At 31.8% G+C, this 25,899-nt stretch overlaps 1 protein-coding gene across 1 annotated transcript in view; it reads left to right on the top strand.

The window, feature by feature from the left end:
* LOC148281760 (dual 3',5'-cyclic-AMP and -GMP phosphodiesterase 11-like) overlaps positions 1–24,876 on the top strand; it is a 372,381-nt gene extending 347,505 nt beyond the window's left edge. Inside the window, exons 7-19 of the mRNA XM_088226167.1 lie at positions 1,184–1,291; positions 4,392–4,640; positions 8,151–8,248; positions 11,589–11,652; positions 12,089–12,223; positions 12,916–13,065; positions 14,886–14,936; positions 15,437–15,691; positions 17,418–17,527; positions 18,420–18,608; positions 19,269–19,500; positions 20,615–20,698; positions 20,780–24,876. Coding sequence (XP_088082293.1) covers positions 1,184–1,291; positions 4,392–4,640; positions 8,151–8,248; positions 11,589–11,652; positions 12,089–12,223; positions 12,916–13,065; positions 14,886–14,936; positions 15,437–15,691; positions 17,418–17,527; positions 18,420–18,608; positions 19,269–19,500; positions 20,615–20,698; positions 20,780–21,166 — 2,112 coding nt within the window. The 3' untranslated portion in view covers positions 21,167–24,876. The remainder of the gene's footprint in view (positions 1–1,183; positions 1,292–4,391; positions 4,641–8,150; positions 8,249–11,588; positions 11,653–12,088; positions 12,224–12,915; positions 13,066–14,885; positions 14,937–15,436; positions 15,692–17,417; positions 17,528–18,419; positions 18,609–19,268; positions 19,501–20,614; positions 20,699–20,779) is intronic.
* Positions 24,877–25,899: the final 1,023 nt, after the last annotated feature.

Raw genomic sequence — 25,899 nt, 5'->3', positions numbered from 1 at the left:
TCTTACATAAAAAAATGTTTTAGCCTTTGTGTGGGTACATAATATATAAAATCCGGTAGATTTCGGTACTCTTAGCTTTGCCGGGGATTTAGATTCTTGTATAACGTATTCATATAAATCCGCTCACAAATAAGCCTGAAAAACTCGAGAAAAAAAGGAAGCCGGGCCTCCGTTCAAACAGTCTTAATCGCGCAATTCACTTTGTTTGTCTGTCTTTATTGTCAATAAAATAAAATACTTCTTCCGTTTTTAAATAAATTACAATCGATAAATGAATTAAAATAGTTTTTTAAAAAAAGACCCACTAAGCCTCTATTTTAGAGGCTTTTCAGCCGGGGTAAAAAGAGGATACGAAAATAAGTTATGAAAAATATAGCAACTCCCAGACTAATGAAAAGTTCAATGTTTTTTTGTTATTTTTTTATTTTGTTAGTAGACTATCAAACTAAGCCAAAGATTAATATTTTATTTTACTTATTTTATTCTTATGTATCTTATTACCAGCGCCATGACTGTTTTAAGTTTTGTGATTTTGAAATTACTCCGCCTGTGACGTCACAAGTTCTATTTGAAGAGTTCTGCTGATTGGCGAGTTGGCTTCCCGGAAACCAGAAATCTATCACAACACTATCATCGGTTGATTCCTAATAACCTGTGACATAGTTCAGAGTAGTTCATTTTATTATCTTTTTCGTACGTTTTCGAGAATTTTCTTCGTACAATTAAATGCTCTAATTTCTATCACGTGTAAGAAAACATTTTTTATATCAAATTTCCCGTAGCACTGGACTTCTTCGTTGAGAAAAAAACAATCAAAAAAAGTTTTCTTGGATATCTTTTTTGCAACTGGCGGGATTTGAACCAGCGACGACAGTTTCACTATTAGCGGTCTAACCAACTGCGCCACGGCGCATGTCTTCACCGGCTGGCGTCGATAGTTGAACGAAGAAATATCGGTACTCAATCCATTGAAAATCGTTTTATAAATATTTTTTTTATTATTTAAATATTATGTAACTATTTTAATGTACAGTTGTCGGAAAATATGTAAGGACATTTTTATGCTTTACAATAAATAAATAAATAAGCAATGCAAACAATATTATTCAGTTATCTAACCCATACAAATCTGTTTCGAATTTATCTTATCGTAATACTTAATACTTACTTTATTTGTTCACAGGACGAAAGATTCAACCACGACATCGATACCCTGACCGGGTATAGAACAAGGACCCTCCTCTGCATGCCTATTAAGGATTTTAATGGTGATGTCATTGGAGTGGCTCAGGTAATTATCATTTTAAAATAATCCAAAATTAAACTCTTATAAAAGGAGACCAAGAAGTCGATTATCAAATCAACTCGGAGGTGTGTATATCAAAGCGGTATGGTGTACATTGTTTAGGTACCATATTAGTCAGAAGATAACGCTACCTATGTATATATTTGGAGCAAGAATGAAAGGGAAAAATCACTAATCTTTAACCCCGAATTTTACGCTCTTTTTTTTTTTTATAAACATTTTGAGTAAAAAACATCTCTTCATATTTGGACGGACTAATACGGTATATTTATGTTTTTACTGAAGACAAACAGTTATAATCTTATAAATTTTATATTTCAAGCACCAACTTTGTGGTGTATTGTTTATTTTATTTATTTTTATTTGGGAAAAAACAACAGTTTTTACATATATTGTATACAGAAAATAAGAATGTATATAAACGAAAATTGTGAAAACAGTCGATATTAACTTTCCACGGTGGTGTAAGCTATTGATTACGTACATTATCGGTATCAAAATAAAAGTAATTTAACAATTAAGAAATGTTAGGCACTTAGAAGTTGCAAATAAAATAAAAATATATGCATCAAAATATATGTACACAGTAATAAAAATAAAGTAAATATAAATAAGATAAATTTAAATTTAAAGAATAAGAAAAGAAAAAAGTTTTGTAAAAATAATGCAAAAGGTACAAAATGTAATGATGAACATACGAGTACATACATAATTACTGATTTTATTTATTTATTAATAAAACACATTATAATACACATCACACGCTCATTTGGGGGGTACAAAAAACATTTTTGTGACAATTAGTTAGAGATGGATAAGAATTGATGTTGTTTAATGTATGAAAAATATATTCTCGTTTATGTTCGTAATTTATTCACGTATTGAAAATAACACTTTTAAAAATTGACGCTGCGTCTGTCTTGTAGACGCTTAAATGCAGAATGGTGTCACGGTGTGACAGTACGTCAGTCATTCCGGCTACTTGCAAAGATATTCTAGAAAATGCAAGCTTTTAGCGTTATTGTAATGGTGTTTTTCATTAATTTCCTTTTTAGTGAATTATTTAAACTTATATTCACTTAGTACTTATGTACTTGGCGGATCTATTGCTACGTAGCAATGTAATGTATTCAAACCATACTCAAATAATGTTCGTTTAAAAAATCGACCTTTATGGTCAGCAATAATTAGTAAAATAAAATATCGATAATAATTATTGAAAAGTTATTTTTTTAGTCCTGAGTCCAAATGTATGATTTTTAAAGTAAGAATGCTATCACAATCACAATTAAAAGCTGCATAAACCAACAAGAAAATTTATTCGCTGGCTGTCGCTAAAATTTAACATTTTTCCTCAAAATGTCCTCAAAAATCCGTATTTTAATAAAAATTTTGATAATAGCAAATTAGCAAAAAGTATTTAATTGATCTGATTGCATGAATTGAGTTTAAAATCACTTTGTCATGATATATAAAAAAATACTTGATCTGATAAAAACGGACAAAATACAAAAATTATTAATTGAAATTACAACAGGGATGGAGAACATTCTAAAGAAGGGAATATGGAAGTCTAGGCATTTACAGGGCTTATGAACTGTCATTGGTTGGTTTAAGTGGCCACTCTACACACTGCGTATCACAAGAATATTAGTTTTTTCTCTAAACGGTCTTTTTTGACTTAGGACACTTTGAAAAATCACTCTTCAATTGTAACATGCACTTAAATCGTTGGCGAACGAATGCTTGTCACAGGAGGCGAAATTAACCGTTCGCAATAGCGAGTCCTGGTACCGCCGCTAATATATGGAAATGAAGTACAGCATTGGAGTAGAGACAGTCCCAATAGGCCCACAGCCTTACTGTGGGTAGCCTAAATTAATATGCTCTCCGTAACGAACTTAGGTCATGGGCTCGGATGCAGAGCATAACGCTCTGGCAAAGTCAATAGATGAAAAAGTTGAGAAAATGTGGATGTTTAAACATAGGCTAAATGGTGAACGTTACACAGTGTATAAAGTGGCCACTCAAACCAGCCGATGACGGGTCATAAGCCCTGTAAATGCCTAGACTTCCATATTACCTTCTCAAAAAAAAAATCCCTCTCTGTTGCAACAAATTTAGATTTACACAGGTCGCAGAACTATTCTTTGAATATAATATTATAGAAATTGGGCAGCATTCATTATTGTCCTTGTTAATTTATTTCTATTTATTTAACGTCATAAATTATATACATACAATTATACGTTTATGCAACGTTGCTCCGACTATCTAACTTGGGTTATTTACCCCGTTCTAAGACAGTCAAAAAATAACAACAACATCAACAACAAAATATATGTATATATATATATCAATTTTAATTAGTATGAATGATTTTTGTTTTATGTTTTTTCTTTATCTATTCTATGTTTTAATTTTTTCTCATGTACTCGTATTTAAAATTATATAAACTCTTATAAATAAAAAACTACAACAGTGTGAATCACTTTCCAAGCACAAGAATTAGTCTCTTTTTTTGGAGAGTTACAGTGATAACATTTACTAGATGTGTAAAAGTAGATATGTATAGAATTTTTACAAAACATGTACCTTTTATGAAATGTATTAATAAATAAAAATAAATAAAAAATAGTAATCCATACATATACTAATAAATACACGTATTCTACGTAGTGAAAAACATAGTTAAAAAAACATTGATTAAATGCTTAAAAAACATAGTCAAAAATGTAGTCAAAAATGTGGTCAAAAATTTAGTAAAAAATATATTAAAAACGTATTTAGAATACAAAGTCAAAAGAGAATACATAGTAAGAAACATAGTAAAAGACATAGTAAAAACATATTAAAAAACCCAGTAAATACGTAGTTAAAAACAAAATACATAGCAAGAAACATAGTAAAATACATAGTCAAATGAAAAACCGTAAAAAAACATAGTAAACGATGTGACAAATAAAAAAAATATATATATATAGTCAAAACATAGTAAATACACCCAAAAAATGGTACATAGCTGAAATTTTTCGGAATAATTTTGCCTTTTAGGATATGCCTGAACGTATTTTTTCTTGCGCAGGTGATAAACAAGCAAAGTGACTCCCCGTTCACCACCAACGACGAGCTGGTGTTCGCCGGCTACCTCCAGTTCTGCGGCATAGGGCTCCGTAACGCCCAGCTGTACGAGCGCTCCCAGCTCGAGGTCCGGAGGAACCAAGTGCTTCTGGACTTGGCCCGGATGATCTTCGAGGAGCAGAGTACCATCGAGCACATGGTGCTGCGCATACTCACGCACACGCAGAGCCTCATTCAGTGCCAGCGAGTACAGGTAAACATCGCCATTGTAAAACTCGTAAGTCCGCAAGTGGTCTAAAATTATATTTTGGATACTGATGATTCATTCGATTGAAAATTATCGAATGCATTTGATTACTGAATTCATTCAGATGAAATTCCGAATTTCATCTCTAATTTTGACGTTTTCTGCGGTGGTATTCTGAACACCGCTCTCGCGGCCGTATAAAACACTTTTACCTCGTGTATTTACATACAAAATTCGCGAGATAAAAGTGTTTTCTACGACCGCTAAAGCGTTTGGAATATCACCCCTGGTAGGCCTTGAATCAATCTACATTTGCGTAAACGTGTATATTTCTACAGTGTCTCGTTATTTAAAAAAATATGTATCGGAAAAACTTCACTACCGGCTTTAAGATGCTTAACGTATTGTTGCGAATTAAGATTTGTGCCGAACATGATAACAATATTGTAAAAATGTGTTTACCCCGCAATAGACGCTTTCTTTGCCAGAATTATTTTGTTTATTAGGTACCAACGGCAGCTAACTTTTTGTAATTTTGGGATTTATATTGAAAGTTATGCCAACTTATTTTAACGTCTAGTTTAGAACGTAAAGCTTTTATTTTTAAAAAAATCTAAATTTTTTTCATCACAATAAAATATATTCTAACGATAGTTTTACATTTCGAAAAATTGTTATTGGTATAACAAAGCTAACAGTTTTAATGTGTTGTGTAAAAATATGTTATCCCCCTTTTTCGTTAAATTTTAACACTGAAAAATAATAAATATAAAAATTTTATCACCTTTTTTGTTCTATTAAGTTCTTTTTAATATATTGAACTTAACAGCCAAGCTAAATAATTAATCAGATTTTTTAAAAGTACGACACATTTTTGCATATCACCATCCATATATTCAGTTTTTTTTATGCTGTGTATATTTTTACTATCATCCTTTTTAGTTTAGTACTATTTAATTTAGTACTCACTGCTATTTGGCATGTTATTTATTACTTTAATTTCTTACTCTATAAATCGTATCTTAACTATCATTTCAATTATGTTTTTGTATTATTTACTATCGATTTTAATGATTCTATTATTTTTTTTATATTTGATTACCTATACACGGTTTTTCAGGGCCAGACGCGCACAAGGGTTTCGGCTGGGTAGGAGAGGGGTAGGGGTTTGTGGAGGGACTGCTAATACGAGAAATTAAAGATTTTTTCCATTTCATATATATTTTTTTAAATGACTAGAAAAATTTTATCCGAATTTTTTTTTAAGCTTACCATGGGAAACGTTTCTCTGAAGTTTTGCGGTCTGGCCCTGAAAAACCGCGTATATGTCACGAAGTTTGTTCAATTAATATTTTTCTGATTATTCTTTAGGTCATCTTCTTTAGAAATTAATTATTTATTGTTTTATTCCTTATTATTTGTACTTTATTTTTCTGGATTATTATTCTATAGCATCACATGCTATTAGAATTTAATTTATTTTACTATGTACAAATTGTATATTTTATTTTTCTTAATTATTGTGGGTTCACACGGGCAGAGCCTAAAAAGCCTCAATAAATTAATGAATATGTAAACGAGTGTAATTTTTAATTAATTTAATTTTTAATTTTTAGTTTAACTTGAAAATTTCTTTATCGTTCTCGAATAACGCAAAATATTTCAATAAAAATATTATATTAGTAAATTTACTAATTCAAGTATCGTGACCATTACAACCGAATACCGTGAAAATCTGATTTTACATAATTTATAATAGCATTACTACTTACCCCGGTTTGGAGCATTTTTCATTGTTATTTAGGATTTACACTTAACATAATTCTCCTCTCGGATCAAATATTCATGAGCTACTTTCCTCACAAATATTCCATACTTCTCAATACACAACAGAGTTAGTCGATAATTACAATGTAATTTCGAAAGCAGAAGTTAATATTCATTTGTTTGTTTATAAACAAATTTATATTTGCATAAAGCAAAATGAATTTCAAACATCGTTCATTATTAAGAAATCTTAATAGTTCAAAAGAATATTTTTTGCAGAAATATTTTCTTTAAACTTAATGTTACGTATTATTATATTTTGAGTTTGTTCAAATGTTCGCATACATGGACTGGATTTCACTCTTCAGGGAGTTATCGTGAAATTACACATTACGCAGTGTGTAAACCAATGGAATTTACTTTTAATTACTTTTATATTCCTTTCGTGAGTTGGCCTCGGGAGCCGGGAGAAACAGCGTGATGATCTGTTTGTTTGTGTTAATTAAAATAAACTAAAATGTTTCACTTTTTCATTATTATCACTTTTTATTTTATTACTGACTGGTTTCGGAGCTACACGCGCTCCTTTATCAAAGTAGAATTGGATGGTGCCATGCAAAAATGTGTTAAGCCAACCTCAAACTGAGATAATTGATGTTTGACATCAAACGCACTTTCAAAAATACGATTAATACCTTAGCTGTTAAGTTTAATACAAAAAAAATAACTTATATAGAACAATAAAGATAAGACAATTTTTTTATATTAATTACGTTTTAGTAAAAAAGTTTTTAAAAAATTCGGATAACACATTTTTACAAAACCTGATTTCCGTTGTTATAACAATAACGCAAATGTTTTAAACAGTGTTGCTTCCTAAAAATATATATATGTAAATGTATGTTTTTTTTTTAATGAAAAATTTTGGGAAAAAAATAATGAAATTGAAATGAAAGCTTCATGTTCTAAACCAGACTTTAAAAATACCTTGGGGTTTACTATCAATATGAATCCCCAAATCACAAAAACGTTAGTTGCCCTTGGTTGGTAATAAACAAAACAATTCTGGCAAAGAAAGCGTCTATTGCGAGGTTAACCCATTTTTGCAATATTGTTATCACGTTGGCCACAAGTTGATCTCAATTCGCCGCAATACGTTAAGCACCTTAAAGCAGTGTTACATTGTTTTTAGTCCAATTGCGTGGTTTTCGGTAAGCACATCTACTATTAACACATTTAGGTATTGCAGAGAATTTAAAACTCATCAAACAATTTTTTCGACGTAAGAAAATCACTTTTGGATTATGATTCTGACACTAACTCGTTTTTTTTCAATTTTGTGGCATGACCCGTTTTTTTTGACGTAGATACCGTAGTTTACCTCTCGCATATAGAAATGTGTATTTCCATTTATTTACCACTACTACCATCACGCCGTTTTTCTGTAGAGGTGGGCAGAGAAGATGGGCCACCACGCACGTATCCTGGCATACATTCCATGCTTCTTCCACATTCATACATCTTGTCATACATGACAAACTTAAACCAAACTTAAGATTTTGGTTTGTCTGATCATACCACATCTTCCTCGGTCGTCCTAGTTCCATGTCATCATTCATTCTTGCCATATATAATTTAAACACAATACAACGCATTCCAAGAAATATTCACTTCTTTTTGTTCAATTTAAATTTGTATGGCGCTAAAAAAAAACAGATATAATTTTTTTAAACCTTTTTTTATTTCCAGGTGTTGCTCGTTCACGAAGCATCCAAAGGAAGCTTCTCCAGAGTTTTTGACTTTGAAGCAAATGATCTGACCCGAGACGAAACAGATGCAAGAACTAGGTATGGTGATCACTATTGATATATGTAATTCGTTAATGTCACCACTCATCGTCACCATAATATTCCTAACGCCACTCAGTAGTACATGAGACACTGCGCTAGCACTCCAATCTCAGTGTGTGTAGATCTTTTCGTTCTATCGAAGGTTAGGTGATCAGTCCAATGCTTCAGATGCCGTCCAAAAACAATGAAATATTGCGGTTCTACATTTGCCTAAAAAACTAATACTGCACTATGTATATTTTTTGGGTGATCCCGTGTAAGTTGTGTTCGTTCCGACAAAAAAATATTTTAACGACATTTGGGACTGGATTTAGAATACAAACAGAGATACAGGTTAAATGATTGTTAATAGAAACTATAAAAAATTAATATTGAAAAATAGTAGGGCCTGCCATCCAATAATATGTATTCACTTAATTATACTAAAATAAAGCGACGACAGTTTAAACTGTATAATTAATAAATCGGTAGTCAGATGGCAGAAGGGATCATCTGTAATTTTCAAATATGTTCAGGAGAGCTGAAATACGTCTCAATTTCAAGACTTTAATCCACAAACTAAAATATTTTAGTGTTGCTTTTCAATAATAAATTACCATTCTAAATGACGCTGATTTTTTAATTTTTTTGCTGCGTGTATTTACTGAAATATTAATTAATACTTTTGAAAACTAAAACATAGACAAAAATACAGATAGTCCCTTCTGCCATCTGACTACCAAAATACACCGTATTACAAAATAATAAAAGAAATATGGACAAAACAAGGAGATCGTGGGAAGGAAAAGAAAAAAATTGATGAGGAGTGGTGAAGGATGAATGAAGGAAAATAGGAGTGGAAAACTGCATTTGATTTGATGACGAGAAATAAAAAGACAAAACTTCTATTCTCTGTTATTCTGAATCAAGCATATTAGTTCTTTTCTGTACCTATTATATGGGGTGTTAAATATATCAAGACTATTAAAATTCTGGTTAAATGTTTCACAATCACGAGGGAGAATGTTTTCTATGATTAGTTTTAATGTTAAGAGTTTATAAAATTTCAGACAGTCCAGTTGATCTGAAGGGGATATGCTTATTAAACCCAAAGACAAGAACCCCCTGGCAACTGAAGCAGTTTATAAACTGAGCTGCCAAGGATGTGATAAAGTGAACATTGTACTAACAGGGCGCACGGCAAAGAAAAGAATCGATCAACTTAAAAGAGAATGTAAATTAGAGCACCCTGAAAAATCTGCAATAGCGGAACACTTTGACACGGGACATCTTTTCGCTTTCAAACTGAAGATTTTGCATAAACCTAAAAATAACAGTGCACGAATTATAAAAGAGGCAATTGAAATACACAAACACCCAAATAACATAAACAATATCGACTGAAATTAAACTTAACGTTGTCCCGGCACTACACACTACAAAAATTTCACGGAATGTGCCTGCTGGTGACTGCGACACGGTACAAATTATGGGTACATGTTTTATTCTTCTAAACACACAATTTACCAAAAAGATGGCTATTGCAACGGTAGACAAAACATCGGAACGAATCAACTTACACGTTATCATCTAAAAAAGACACACATTGATAACAGTGACCGTGAAAACCTACGCACGTATTTAATAATACTCCACATCTACCCTACCAGGAATCGAACCTAGGACTTAAAGTATACAATGAAAGCACCTTCCCCTTTCTCAAAAAAAGACTTGTGTCTTTCTTCAGTTTTGCATATTCACTATCATTTTTACAAAATCTAAATAATCAAATTAAAAGGTTTCATTGTACCCCTCACTGCAGTATTGTCAATTTGAGATTCATCATGTATTTATGGTCAGTACAATATTCTAGTTTTCCATCATGACAGTGAAGGAATACAGTGTTAGTTCCAAATCGAGACCGCGGCAAAAAAAATATCAAAACAAGGAACCACACAAAACCCCTATACATATGTGCATCTCCCTTCCCCTCCTTATCCTCTCTTCAAGCATTCTTGTCCTAATCCCACCCAATTCACAGTAACTTAATGTTCTTAAAATAAATATAAAAAATTCTTTGATTTTTGAAAAATATTTGCGAGAACATGAAAATAACATTTTTATATGTATAAATTATATGTATTTATTTGATATGTAATATATTTTCTTTACTAACTCTGTATACTATGTGGAAATCTGTTATTAGTTCTGAGTTTATACACTATATCTGTTTGTTTACTATAAATATGTATGTAGAACTGTTGATTTCCCAAATAAAATAAAATGTGGGAAACATTCAAAGAATTCGCCCAATACGGTACGCTCTCAAACAACAAAAGAAAAACAAATTCGCATTCCAAAACACATAAGTTCATCAAATTTAAGTATAATAGACCACCACACAATGAGGCGGCCTTATCTCCACCCGATTTAGCTTTTCAGGACTTTTACCTGAGAAAAGCCATCGTCAAATCAAAACACTCGTCCAGGGTTCCGGTTCTAATTCACGCACAGATTTGCATTGTTTATTCATGTATAAAAATATTGGTTTAAAAAAACACTACGATATTTCATCTTCCTGAACTGGCATCTGAAAAGTAAGACTGGTCAACTTACCTTCATGTAAAAGATGATCAAGATACGCTGCATTAGATCCAGTAATGCAGTGCTATTTGCGCCATCGGATGCGAACAGACTCATAATGATGATTATATCCATATAATTCATGGACAGATAATCATACCTAAACATGATTGAAAGTGTTAAGAGGAAACGGGGCCTGACTTTTCTTCATAAAAACTTCTCCCTTATTTTCTTCCTGGATTTAGATTAGAGCGGTGATTTTTTACGCGCCATAGATATTTATCATTGGCGTGTCTTTATTGTTTATTTTATCTGACGTCTTCGGATGTACGGTATACAAATATGATAACTACTTTTTAAAATCGCAAAATTTTCAGACAGAAAATACGATTCCAACACTCTTTCTTAAAAAAAATATAAATCGGTTCAGTTTTGGGGTGTGGTAAACGGGACATGAAAGGTTGATATTAATTAGGCATAATCAGTCCGCCGTGCAGTTGTCTTTTTCTCACAGTATTGGGGAGGCATTTGCGAGAGAGTGACAGAAAAATAATGTTCATATACCTATTCATCCAAATTATTTTGCTTTGAAAAATTTTTTAGCCAAAATTATTAATTGCATTATTTTCTCAAATATTTTTTTATTATTGTTGATTTCGTCGTGGGTAATCGAGGTATATTATTTATGCCGTTTCTAATCTAGTAATGATATAATGAAAGTGTCGAAACATTAATTTTAAAATCTTATGAGTAAATTTTTGTTTTCTCTTTTCAGTCCATTTGAAAGCAGATTTCCAATCAATATTGGTATCACGGGTTACGTAGCCACTACAGGAGAGGTAAGGATTTTATTTTATAATGAAATACATATTGAGTAGATGTTATCAAAAAATAATATTCATAATGACAAAACATTGCCCAAATAAAAAATATAAAACTAGTATGATTTGACTGTAAACAAAATTAATGAGTCGATTGATTTTAAATCATTTTCCTGTGTAATTACACTACCAGAAACTGACATTTGCTGTCTTCCACATTAATTTAACTTTTCTCCAAGAAAAATATTGATACGAAAGGCGTTACGTAAAAATTTAATGTAAATGGAATATTTTAGTCAATTTATTTGCTTTATTCTAAAAAAAACACATAAAAAGTATCTGTATAAACATTCTCTGTGTTTTTTTCACCGTTTTCTTAGTTCTCAAATTTAATAGCAATATTGCTATGCAAATCATACAACTTATAAATTGGATGTTTCTTTTACATTTACAGACAGTAAACATTCCAAATGCATATGATGATGAAAGATTCGATGCATCTGTTGATGAGGGAACCAACTTTAAACACACTACAATTTTATGTATGGCCATTAAGAACTCTTCGGGGCAGATCATCGGAGTTATTCAGGTAAATTACTAAACCTTTTTATAAAACATAAAATTTTAATGTTTTATTTTCTTCCTTTTTATAAACTGCTCCATGTATTACTATTTGAAACACCAATTGTATTACTATTTGAAACACCAATTATGCTAATTTTTTTTGTATTATATTGTCTCGTACTCAAATCATTCATGTGGTGATTGAACATGCTGTTTATGATTTTGATGCCCAAATAATTTTATTTGCTGGCCATTTTCAACAAATTGTCAATAACTCCTTACTAGAAAATGGGAATCAACAAATGCGTTTGAACCTCGAACCTCTAATAGGTCAATTCACAACACTAGCCACGGGACCACAACATGGTCCTTTTTTCGTTTTTGACTAACTTCCTGATGGTCTTAATAATTTGCTATAACGTGTGTTGTTTGTATGTTATTCCGACAGCATTACAGCGTCCGTAATTTGGACTAATTGTCCTCTAAAGCTTTAATACTAAGGTTAGCTAACGACTGGTGTGTACATTATAAGAACCAAACAAAACTTCAGATCTAATACGTTAAAAAAACATCATGCCTATTAATAGGCTTTTTATCAATGTTGTCCGAAACGTCATCAACAAGTAACATCTCAGAAAAATATTATCAATATTAAATTTTATGCTTCCGGTTGACCAACAGCTGTCCAATTTATGATATGTGTACTTGAAATTTCAGCTTATCAACAAATTTGAAGGGCTGCTGTTTACAAAGAATGACGAGAACTTTGTGGAGGCGTTTGCCATCTTCTGTGGCATGGGAATTCACAACACACACATGTATGAGAAGGCTATCACAGCAATGGCTAAGCAGAGTGTCACACTCGATGTGAGTTGCGTTTTTCATCATTTTTACTTAAAAAAAATGTATTTTCATTTGTTAAATACCTTTATTATAAAATTACATAAATATTACGTCCACATCAAAATTTACTTTATACTAAAAATACTTTTTCTAAAATTTGGTAAGATATCCAAAATAAAATATCATACCTACTATATTATTGGATTCAATTAGACTTTTATTTTTGAAAATATACGCAAGAGTGACGTGACGTGACGTGTAATGTGACGCGTTCCATTTTGTTAGGACATTATCAAACTAACTTAAATATTTACAAAGTTTCCTTATTATTGGTATTTATACAAAATGGTATTTGTGGTTATTACACAAAAAATAATAACCGTACATAATTTATCTGAGATATGCAGACGACACGACACTGATTGCCAAAGATGAAACCGAGCTAGCAGAAGCCTTCAGACAGATAGAGTTGGAGAGTGAGGCTCTGGGTCTGAAAATAAATAAAAGTAAGACAAAGCTAATGATTGTAGACAGAGCTGGCAGTCTCTTAAGGACAAGACAGATGCAAGACCTTGAACTGATAGATGACTTTGTGTACCTCGGCTTTGTGTAACTGCCGTTGTTGGAGATAAGCGAGACCAGAGATTGAACCAGACCTGAGATTGGTTGCAGGATTCAAATGGCCAAAGAAGCAATGAACCGTTTGGAGAAGATTTGGCGAGATTGAGGTATATCAATAAACACAAAAAAGCAGTTGATGGAAGCCCTGGTATTCTCTGTTTTCCTATATGGGGCTGAAACGTGGACAATGCGTGCATACGAGAGGAAGAGGATCGATATATTCGAGATGTGGTGTTGGAGAAGGCTGCTGCGTCTGCCTCGGACAGCCAGAAGGACGAATGCATCGATACTGGAAGAGCTTCATATTACAACTCGTCTATCAGTGGTGTGTTTGAGAAGGATACTGTCTTTCTTTAGACATATTGCTAGACATGAGCCAGACAATCTAGAAAAGGCAATAATGTCTGGCTGAGTTAAAGGTAGGAGAAGCCGGGGTAAAATTCCATATAGATAGACTGACCAAATAAAGGTGGCTACGGGGCTAAAATTTGATGAGTCAGTTCGTCGGGCTGAGGACAGACTGGAGTGGAACAGTCTAATCAGAAGTGTTCATGGTGATCACGATCCTCAGCATTGAGGGACCGACTTGGAAGAAATACAAAAATTGCTGTTTAAATCTTTTAACACAATGGTGCTAATGGGGGTATTTTAGCAAGTATTGAGTATTTCTAAATATACCAAGATAATTCAAGTAATTAAAAATCCATTACTTAGTGTTACTGGCATATTGAGTACATTTTATTTAGTACGTTGTAGGTATAATCGGGAAAGCCTTCCATTATTTAAAAAATATTTGTAGGGATATTTAAAATTATTATAATAATTAGATGTTTATATTGATTTCATTTACAAAGGTTTATTTTGAAAAATAGTTGAAACTCTGCATCCGTGTTGTATTGAATTATGAATTAAATGAAGTAATTATTTATACTACATAACTTTCATGTATTGTGATGAGACAATGTTATATATGTTTATACAATAATGTAGTACCTGAAGAATTTAATCCAGTAATAGTATTTTATTTTGGATGCCTACCTAACCAAATTTTTCAAACCTAAGGAATTCTACCAATTGACTGCCATACACAACAAATAAATTTTCTACCTTTTCACAAGATCTGATATATCTACCTGTATTTTAATTATAAATTAAACAATGCGTAATATCCTATTTTTACTTTTTTTAAACTTGTTTCTTATTTTCAATAAATATTTTTCCAGGTTCTCAGTTACCATGCATCGGCCTCCATGGATGATGCCTCAAGATTGAGAGTAAGTTAAATTTCACTTCATTCAATAGCACACATAGATCTATGTAACTGATAATTTCCTATTTTGTTCCACTTTGTAACCGATAATTTCATAATTTGTTTCTCTTTGCAACCAAAAATGTATTGTTTTGTTCCATTTTGTAGTCGATAATTTCTTATTTTCTTGCACTTTACAAAAAGCAATTTCTTATTTTGTAGTTTGTTCATCATTGTATGTATGTAGTTTGTTAATTTCATCATTAGTTCTTCTTTGATACCAATTTTTTTTTGTTTTGTTTCATTTTGTAACCGATCATTTCTTATTTTATTCCATTTTGAAACAAATAACTTTTTATTTTGTTCAACTTTGTAACTGATAATTTACAATTTGTTTCTCTTTGCAACCGAAAATATCTCATTTTGTTCCACTTTTTAACCAAAAATTTCTCGTTTTGTTCCATTTTTTACCCAATAATTTCTTATTTTCTTCCAATTTGTAACCGATAACTTCTTATTTTATAGACATTGCGGGTCCCATCATCCGCCCACTTCCAGCTTCATGACCTAGCTTTCGATGACATCGACCTTCATGACGATGAAACGTTGACGGCTTGTTTACGCATGTTCCTTGACCTGGACTTTGTGGAGCGCTTCCACATAGAGTACTCGGTGCTGTGTCGCTGGCTACTCAGTGTAAAGAAGAATTACCGGAATGTGACGTACCACAATTGGAGACACGCCTTCAATGTCGCACAGATGATGTTTTCAATACTAACGGTAAATATCGAGTTGTTTCAATATCATCAATAAGGTCCAACCGAAGCATCAGCTTTGGCTTTGGCCACACTCAACAGCCCATTTGCATTCTGTCAAAACCAGCCAAAGGTTTGGCCCAATCCAATGTTTTAGTTTTTAATTATAATAATAAAAATACGTTTATAGTTTTATTCCACTTTTATTTATAATTTTTTTTTTTTACCAGTGACCGGGTTTTGTCACTGTAAAAAAAAATAAAAAAAATGATAAATAAAAGTGGAATAAAACTATATACGTATTTTTATTATTATAATTAAAATGCAGTTCCACCAAAAAATGTCAGTAGAAAAACTCAGTATATGTTTTAGTTTTTATTTTCATCTTTTGATTCACAACAATTTTATTAAAACCATAACATATTTTTTGAAAAACAGTACAGTCGGTATTTTCATTGTTATGTCAATACATCTCGTTAGTATTCTAAGAATCATATTTTAAGTATGATTGAACCTTTGGATTTGGTTGAAAGCACATCTTAAATCTCTTCAGAATTCCTTACAATAAAGTCAATAATTAAAATCAAATATATATCTTTAACACAACTGGTTTCAAATATGTTTATTCATATAGTTCGTACAGTACAAGCACTAGGAAATTAAATAAATACAATATCCTAGGTTACACGGGTTGACAAGCTCTGACTTCACAGATTGAGAGATGGTGGAGTTATTGTTTCACGACACGGGGGTGATTTATGGCTCCTATTGGCCCGGGTGAAGGAATACGTGGTGTTTAGACAGCCAAGCTCTCGCACCATATTCAGATGTTTGCGAAAGGGCCTTTAGGCCAGCAGTCCTGCTTTACTGAATAGGTACCAGGGATCAATTACTGGGATTTGGGTTAGTCAAATTATATGTCCAGCTGAAATACCCGGTTGAACCAAATAAGGTAAGCAACTGGGTAAGCAGAGGCAGATCAATATAACGTGATCGTACGCGGTGAGATCCAAGGCATAGCCCAGTACCAAAGTTATCTCAGCAAAGAAAACAAGCTTATTCGCTGGGGGAGTCCTGAGTAGGTGTCTTTATCATAGAGTACCAAGAAGATAGGTAAGCAAAAAGGTTAGAAGACTACCCAGATTACTATGACTAATAGAGCTAAGAATCGGCTTTATAAAAGCTAAAATTAAGAGGAGATGACAAATCTAAGGGTCTCGCAGGGCCTGGAAAAGCGCAGGTGATTGACGGAATGTCAGAAAAGTATCACCTAAGAATGCGATAGAATATGCAAACCCACTGCATATGTTAGAGGAGTCGATAATATGTAACTTGGTTATAAGAATAATATAGCAATATTGCAATATAGCAATATGCAAAAAAATGTATTGAGATTAAAGCAGGTGTTACATTTCTTTTTTTTTTTAATTTTAAAATATAGCATAATTTTTTAATCATGCTTCCTTTTATTCATTGTTTCTTATAATTTTTTATTCCTTATTCTTTAATTAGTCTTTATATTAAATGTTAGCCATGATAGTCAATCAACTTTTTTTGGTATAGTGATATTATGCAGTTACCATATTATGACGTCATTGAAGTAAAAAAATCCAGCCGAATCTTCTTACAAAATAATACATGTGTGCAGAAACAAAAAATGCATTTTTTTATCATTTATCGGGATTTAAAAATATATTTTTCATTGTTATCTTAGCGAAATTTATGCTTACCATTTTCTTTTTCATTTACAGGCTACCCAGTGGTGGAAAATATTTGGAGAGATAGAGTGTCTCGCTCTGATGATTGGCTGTCTATGTCATGACCTTGATCATCGAGGAACAAACAACTCATTTCAAATAAAGTAGGTTCTTTACTTATTGATATTATACCTTAGATCATCATCATTCCCCTAGTCACACCTGATGATGTATAGGATACTACATTCGCATCCCAATTGCATCCTATTTCCATCATTTGTTACATGAAGCGAAGTCGAATGATGCCTTTCACTTTTAGTTCATGAAATATTGCTATGAAAAACAACATTTAATATATCGTGTTGACCATATCAAAATGAGACTATGCATGGTAGGCAGCTAAATATCACTTTGAAATTAATTAAGAGACAGTCTCGTGGTAGTGTCACAGACTTGGAACCAGAAAGTCCGAGGCTCGAACCCCACACTACCATTTGTTTTCCATTTTCTAACACGGTTTCTTTCACGTCTAATAGAAAATTGTCCCTTTAGTTGAAATATTTTATTAGGAGATTTTGGTTAGTAAGTAGTGATAAAACTGATAGCGGTTTGGCCAGATACTGGATATCCGGCTCATTGTTTAATAAAATAATGAGAACAACCTGTACTTGAATTTACCTCATTGTTAAAAACAAACATTTTATGTCTGTAAAACAAAATGCTATTAAGATATATGGTTTATAAGTTTATTAATCAAATAATTATAATGGTTTTGGTTAGTTTCACCCCTTGCGCTTTATTTTTTTCACACAAGTATGTTTATAATATTATTTTTTTACTATCATTTTTCATTTGCTGGTTAAATTCTCTTTCTAGGGTCCATGCAAACACTGACGACTTTCTTTATGCAATATGCAATAGTATTTTTATTGTAATATGTTATTTTAGTTTTTAGGCTCTCCTGGAAATTCTGCTTTTTTCAGTTATGACTATGTTATCGTAAAATATGCGGACGTAATATTCATGTATTTATAATTTTTTCAATGACGTTTTCAGAGCATCATCCCCACTTGCCCAGCTGTATTCCACCTCCACAATGGAGCACCACCACTTTGATCAATGTCTTATGATCCTCAACTCTCCGGGAAACCAGATCCTGCTTCACCTGTCTCCAGAGGACTACGAGAGGGTTATCAAAGTATTAGAGGATGCCATACTTAGCACTGATCTCGCTGTTTACTTTAGGTAATAACAGCTTTGAATAGATCTTGTATGGAACTCTAAAAATTTTAACACTTCCCCTGTAAGATTTAAAAAAAAAAATCTTTTTTATTTCTGCTTTATTGATAACAAATATCTCTACAAAATTTTTAACTGTGGTAAAAATATCTTCTTGTTCTTGTGTTCTTTATTTTACAACCCATTAATCATATTAAAAGTACATACTTGGAATATAACTCCTCGATCGGAGAAAGTTTTTTTTTTATTGACAAATGCATTAGAACTGTTACCAGGGAATAAAAAATAAAGTAGATATTATAATAACAAAATAATTAGGGCACTGGCAGGCGGCGCGTTTCTTCATCGAAGCAATTAATTTAGCTGGACATATTTAGGTAATTTTTTATGTGATAATGTCTGGCACTCATTAACCCGGATAGTTGGAGTTTTACTGTAACGAATGAAGTGGAGAATATTTTAGAGAACAAAAATTTGAAAGTCTAGGCAGGGCTGATAGGGCTTATGGCCTATCGTTGGCTGGTCTATGTCAAAATTGTCAGTTTAAACCTATTTAAAGAACATTTGGGTAAATAAAGCATTGTTTGCTCGCTTGTAAATAATTGGCTATCATCTAAACTCCTTATATTATACATCATAGTAATTACTGTATGCTGTTTATTTTAGAAAACGGGGAGCGTTCCTGAATTTGGTCGCCTCCGAGGAGAACAATCGTGATCCAGAACTGTGGTCCTCGGAAGAGAACCGAACTTTACTGCGGGCTATGACCATGACGGTGTGCGACCTCGCAGCCATTAGCAAACCGTGGCCCGTGGAGGAGCGTGTGGCCAGCTTGGTCACCAGAGAGTTCTTCCAGCAGGGAGACATTGAGAGGCATGAACTTAAGATCACTCCCATTGTAAGTCATTTTCCTTAGTTAAAATTGATTTATTTATTATATATTTATTTTATTCACAAAATATTCATTTAACATTTATTGAGACACAAGTCCCAACTCCATGGAACCAAAGTCCTGAGTTGGGGCGAATATATGTATAACAATTTTACAAATCAATATCACCATATATACTACATAGAAAAAAAACATCAACAAAAACAATAAAAAATACATGGCATATCAACAAAAGAACAAGCAATAAAAAAATATTTAAAGAATGTGAAAAAATAAAACAATAAAAATACATAAATTATATATATATTTTACAAATGTTAAATAATTTTAGATAATGTACTTAGATGAGCATCATTATTGCGTTCTGTATTATGTAAGTGGTAAGCTAGCTAAAGTATGTCAGTAGGTATTTAAGATTAGCATCTCTCGACCCAAAGATTTGCATCTGTCGACCAGAACAGAGTGTGGAGGAGATATTTTAATCATGAATTAGAGGCACTGTATGGCGAACCCAATATTGCACAATTCATAAAAATAAGAAGATTACAATGGTCGGGCCATGTGCACAGAATGAATGAAAATCGTACCCCAAAAAAGATTCTTTATACCACTCCGGAAGGCAGACCAACATTAAGATGGCTGGATAAAGTGGAAAGTGACATTAGAGCGATTGGCCTGACAAACTGGAGAAGAGCCACAGGGCACAGGGAGGAAAGGAGACAGATTCTGGAGGAGGTCAGTGCCTACAACAGGCTGTAGTTCCACTGATGATGATCTGTCGATGAACATTCAATAACTCTTGAAAAATTTCCTCAAATATTAAGTCTTTTTAAATTAAAAAATCAGGAAACAAATTTAGGTCGACAGATGCAGATTATGCACAATTCTCAAATACCTATTAGCATTATATTGACTTTAAATGGCTCGTCTCTATAATCATTTATTTCTTTCTTTTATAATAATACATACTTCATTTTGTCTTTCTGTATGAACGCCTCACCGGGTGCGACTGTGTACTCATAATGAACTACAGGAGAATGGTGTTTCGCTTTCCCCTCCATTCTACAGCAACATGTTGCACATTGTCAATCCCATAACATTGTTTTGTTTCTCTTTGCAGGATATTATGAATCGTGAAAAAGAAGACCAGTTACCTATGATGCAAGTCGGATTCATCGATTCTATTTGCCTTCCTATTTACGAGGTAAAAAAATTACATTTCTTTTACTTAATTAAATTCGTTTTAGGTATCGTTTTGGTATTTTAAAATGTTGAATAATTTCAGGCATTCGCTGTGCTGTCTCCTAGTCTAGATCCCATGGTAGACCGTGTCAGGATCAACCGAGAACATTGGATACGGAGAGCCAACGAGGGCTCCAAACTAGACACGGAATCGGAAACAGAAAAAGATTCCGCCACCGATGGACTGATGGGGAGTGACATCTGTCCGGCTACAGACCCTCCTTGCGACGGACTCTCCAGCCTCTCCAGTGTAGGTTCTTCTTCTCCCGATAATCACCACGAAGATATTAAGTACGCGAATGACAGCGATACGGCGGACAAGCTGCGAATTTCAGAAGAAAACCCCATCGTGGGAATAGTCAGTAATGATCGAAGTGCTCCCATCGCAGTGCCCAATAGGCGAGAACATAAATCGAATCATGACATTTAGTTTAATTGATGCAGACAGAGATGTTAGAAGGCACGACAATAGTGATCTTGCATCACGAGATGTTAGATGAAGTGGATTCATACTTAGTTAATTGTAATGTTACGCAACTGAATGGGGAACTGAATCTTTATTTATTTTCGGCATAAACAATTTGTTAATTTTGTTTTCCCCGCGATCCTGCAGCAGGTAGAAGGTTTACGCGCAGTCTTACGCAGGTTATTGTATGGTCCTTAAATAAGTTGTTCTGATACTGAAGTTAATAATCATTAAGTGTTATCATAGGAACATATAGCAGGTGTTACGATCGTGCACTGAGCTGGCATTTGATCATGTCGCAGATTGTTTGGATCCTCTATCTGATTGCAATACGTTCATGTATATACTTGGTTTTCATATGATCTTGTATCGAGTTTGATATACAATCCTGTAGCAGATAGTTAAACCGTTTCGAAAACATAAGAAACGTTGTAAATGCACACTGAATAATTTTATTTTTAGTATAAGATTGTTTGTACTTTATTTATTACATAATTTAACAAGTGACACACTTTAGTTTATGGTAAAATTATGATTTACTCAGTTCCTCGCACAAACCCTATTTTATAGTAAAGCACTTCCCGTACTATAGTTTCTTAACTTTTATATTTTTCAGTTGTCGATTTTATTCAATTGAAACTCTTTTGTGTTATTACTTATAGTTAGCTCATGCTGTACTAAGGATCAGTCAGACAATGTACTATAAGTAAAGGGTAAGTTAAAACATGTACAAATTCAATAAATACCAACTAGAAAAATATATTGCATTTTTACTCACATAGATATGTATTTTAATAATAATATGTACAATGTATTCCTATTTTCTTAAAAATTGTCATTAACCATTGAACTATTTTACTAATCTGGATTATGTGATTCAAACAAATTGTACATAAATTCTCCAACATTGATTGTTCAACATTCATTATTAATTGACTTAAATACCTGGAGTGACGTCAGATGAGATTGGTTCTGGCCTCACCTGGAGTAACCTTTCCTAGTATTACGGGGACTGTGGATATCTGCCCTATAGAGGGAGAGTTCGCTACATCAACCCGTCCACGCCCTTGCTATCGTTTATAGCGAAATATTTATTATTTAGGATTTAGGCAATTGTGAAAATTAAACCAGAATTCAACATATGTAGTAACGGACTGATTATTAATTAACATATTTTTTATTAATCGATCGATGAAAGATGTTACCTAAATTTTTATTATAAATACATCATTCAATTTTGAAATATTTTTGCATAGGATCTATCAAAATATTTTCACCGCATTGTTATAATAAATTTGTTTCAACTATATATTTACTCTTTATTTACATTATTACATCTGAACAGATCTTATGAAATGTAGTTAAAATTAATAATCGTAGTAATCTTAAATCCTAAGAATTTCAAACTCAATTTAGAATGTACAATACAATTTGAAATGAAAACTACAGCCATAAAAAAATATTCCAATACAGAACTTCATTAGACATGGCCCCTTTGGTAATTTTTTTATCAATCGATATTTCAACAACCTAATTATATTCTTAGCTCAAAAATGGCTTTTAAATTTCTTCATCTTCATTATTATTAAACGTAAGGCATTATTATTTTCCAGTCCAGAATTAAAACACATTTCAGTTCATTGAACCTTTACTTAAAATGGATATAATTTGCTTTTAATAAATCATGAAGCAGTATTTTTATTGAACATTGTTTACTTTTGACAGTCATTAAATTTAAATATTAACTTTATTTTTCAAAACTATTTAATTAAGAATATTTTGATATGTTTTTAAACTAGGTTGTTTCTTTTTTAATTTTATTATTATTGTAATTTTTTGTGTATGCGACAATAAAAAAATGAACATATATCTTTTTACCTTATAGGATAAAACACAGGAGTCCACTTTTGGCCATTTTGACATTAAAAATGCAGAAATTATCGCAATAAGCTATTTTATATGTGAATAAAACATCAAAGTTCACTTTGTTTGAATGCATAAAACATCAGTTGTTCCAGATACGCTAGTTTAATATGTACAATTATCAAAAAAATCAATATTTTACACTGATTGAAATTATCTCATTCGGTTGAAAAGTTATGATGTTTTGGAAATAGCACAATCATAAAATCTTGTTTCCTGGACATTTCGTTAAATGTGACTCCTGTGATTTGTCCTTTAAGGTCTGTACCTATATTATTTCATTAATATAACCCACAACATTAATATTGTTAGCAGGCTAGCAAAAATATTACAATGTTTGCTAAAATTTGACCATGTAGCCACTAATTAATGAGAAAGTTTAGTGGAATGGGAAATTTGATACATAAAATGTTTTCTTACGTGCGGTAAAAATTTGAGCTTTCAAATAGTGTATGAAAATGTATGAAAAAATTATTAGAAACGATGTTGATAAAAATGAACTACTTTGAACGAAACCACCAGTTCTCCGAAATAGACCAATGACAGAATGTTGTGATACTTTTTTTTTAAATGGCTTAGTTTGATAGTCTCTTAAAAAATATAAAAATAACCAATGAACTTCTTCGATTTCAATTTTTGTAAACAAAAATGCAGTGAGAAATAAAGAAGTTTTATATTGATTTTCCATTCTAACTGGGTGTTGATTTTTAAAAGATCTAGATACCCATTTAAGTTAATAAAAAAATATAAAAATTGCAATTTGTATCGAGATCCCTAGTATGTGTTTTTTTATTCATCCAAAGTAAACAGAATGTAACTGGGCATTCTTATTATTTTCAGTCCCGAAATGTAAATACTGTATTTTTATTTGGAAAATGATTGTATGTAGCCGTAATGAAATTGTTTATTATTGAATTTAGTCATCATTAGAATGGATTTGTTAGTTTTGTAGACCAGACCATTCACACAAAAAAATATGCTCTCTTTAATTTGCATGATCAATAATTGAAAATGTTTTCTAATCACCTCAGGACATTCTAAATTCTGAAATGTATCACCAAACACAATGATTGGAAGTCTTATAATGTTGTTAATAACAAATAATGATAATTGTTCTTTAAAATGAATGTGATATACATACTTACCTGTTTACTTTTAATATTGAAGTAATTATTTTCGTGTTTATCGAGTCAGGTGTAAAATTTGTAGATACTTCTTAAACAAATTTATTTAATGGTAAATGTTTGATACAATACCAGTGCCATATATATTTATATATACATATATTTGCATGATGATATTTAATGGGAACAAAAATGTGTTTTGTTTGTCTAAGTGTACCCTAAATTATGTATGTAATTTAGTATCTTCAGTACATTGACCAATTTTGCACAAAATATCGAATTTTTGACTCTCGGGTGAGTTTCCATAAAGTATTAAACTTTATTATTTTTAGTATTCTAGCTTCAGAAATTAATTGCTTCTTTCTCATTTTTCAAACCGTTTTTGAATAAATGATGTTGCGTAATAAGATTAAATTGAGTTAATAATTAAAATAGATGTATGTAACTGTTATGTTGTATTGTATTTATGAAGTATGCATTAGTAACTGATGCCCATGGGTTGAATATTTTTTTGTAAATCTTGTAAATTATTATTGTAAATTCTACCACATAAATTTATTTTATCAACTATAGAAAACTAATGGCGCAAAGAATAATATATTGAATAAACACAATTCTTTATTCTAACTTTTTTTATTATTAATTAACCCTCATTTAACGTAACAGGAGTCTACATATAATACAATACTTGATTATACTCTCTTATTTATTTAAATGATGAAGTTGTATTTTTTGTTAACTTCAAATGGACATTTTCACATCGGATTTGGAAAGTAAAATTTGTATAAATATGCTGGATTTTAATACAAAAAATAGTTTTCCTTACAATGCGAAGAATAATTATACGAATGAAAGTGATGCCAAAAACACAATAAATCGGTTTTACTGCATAAGAAAGAGCACGAGAATAAAACTTGTAACAATGAAGACAGAAATGCTGTTCTTTGGGCGGTGTTTGTGTGATAGAGACAAAAACAAAAGTAGAAATTCTTTTAATCAGCCGGTAATTTACAGCAGGCGAGAGTGCACGCTAATTATATGACTAGCGTATTTATGATTTGAAATTTATTTTGCCCAAATTATAGCATAATTTTTTTAAACTATGGAAAATGAATTAGTTAACAGTATGTCTCTATGTTTTTTTTTCCAGTGTCTGAACTTCAGAATATTCTGTCTTGCTTATGGTAACACGATTTTACATCACCGTGTACAAAGGAATTTTCTAACACAGTATTAAGAACTTATTGAGATTAGCGGAAGCTTGCAGTGTCAATTTGGATTACTAAACTATGTAGGTGGGTTCCCATATCTTTAAAAAAAAAAAAACTTTTACTACGTAATCAATGAGTAGGAGAAGTAGTCCGAATAAATATGTATGGAGTGAAGAAATATCTAAAATACCAATGAAATTATAAAATAAACTACAGTCGAACTCGGTTATAACGATCACAGAAATAGCGAGATCTCGGATGTAACGATGAAACATTAGTTGACATTTTAGCTCATGGTTTTCTCCATACAATTATTCACTGTTATAATGAGCTACTTCTCGAACATACCGAACAAAAATATTGTCAAAAATTATACAAAAAATCTTCAATTGTTAAAAACATCATTCTCGAAATAAGAATCTAAGTAATAAAATTTAAA

This window comes from Micrasema longulum, unplaced genomic scaffold, assembly GCF_059751315.1.
Source record: "Micrasema longulum isolate JH-2025_06_02 unplaced genomic scaffold, ASM5975131v1 h1tg000413l, whole genome shotgun sequence".
Taxonomy (NCBI): domain Eukaryota; kingdom Metazoa; phylum Arthropoda; class Insecta; order Trichoptera; family Brachycentridae; genus Micrasema; species Micrasema longulum.
This window is presented reverse-complemented; position numbering and strand designations above follow the sequence as displayed.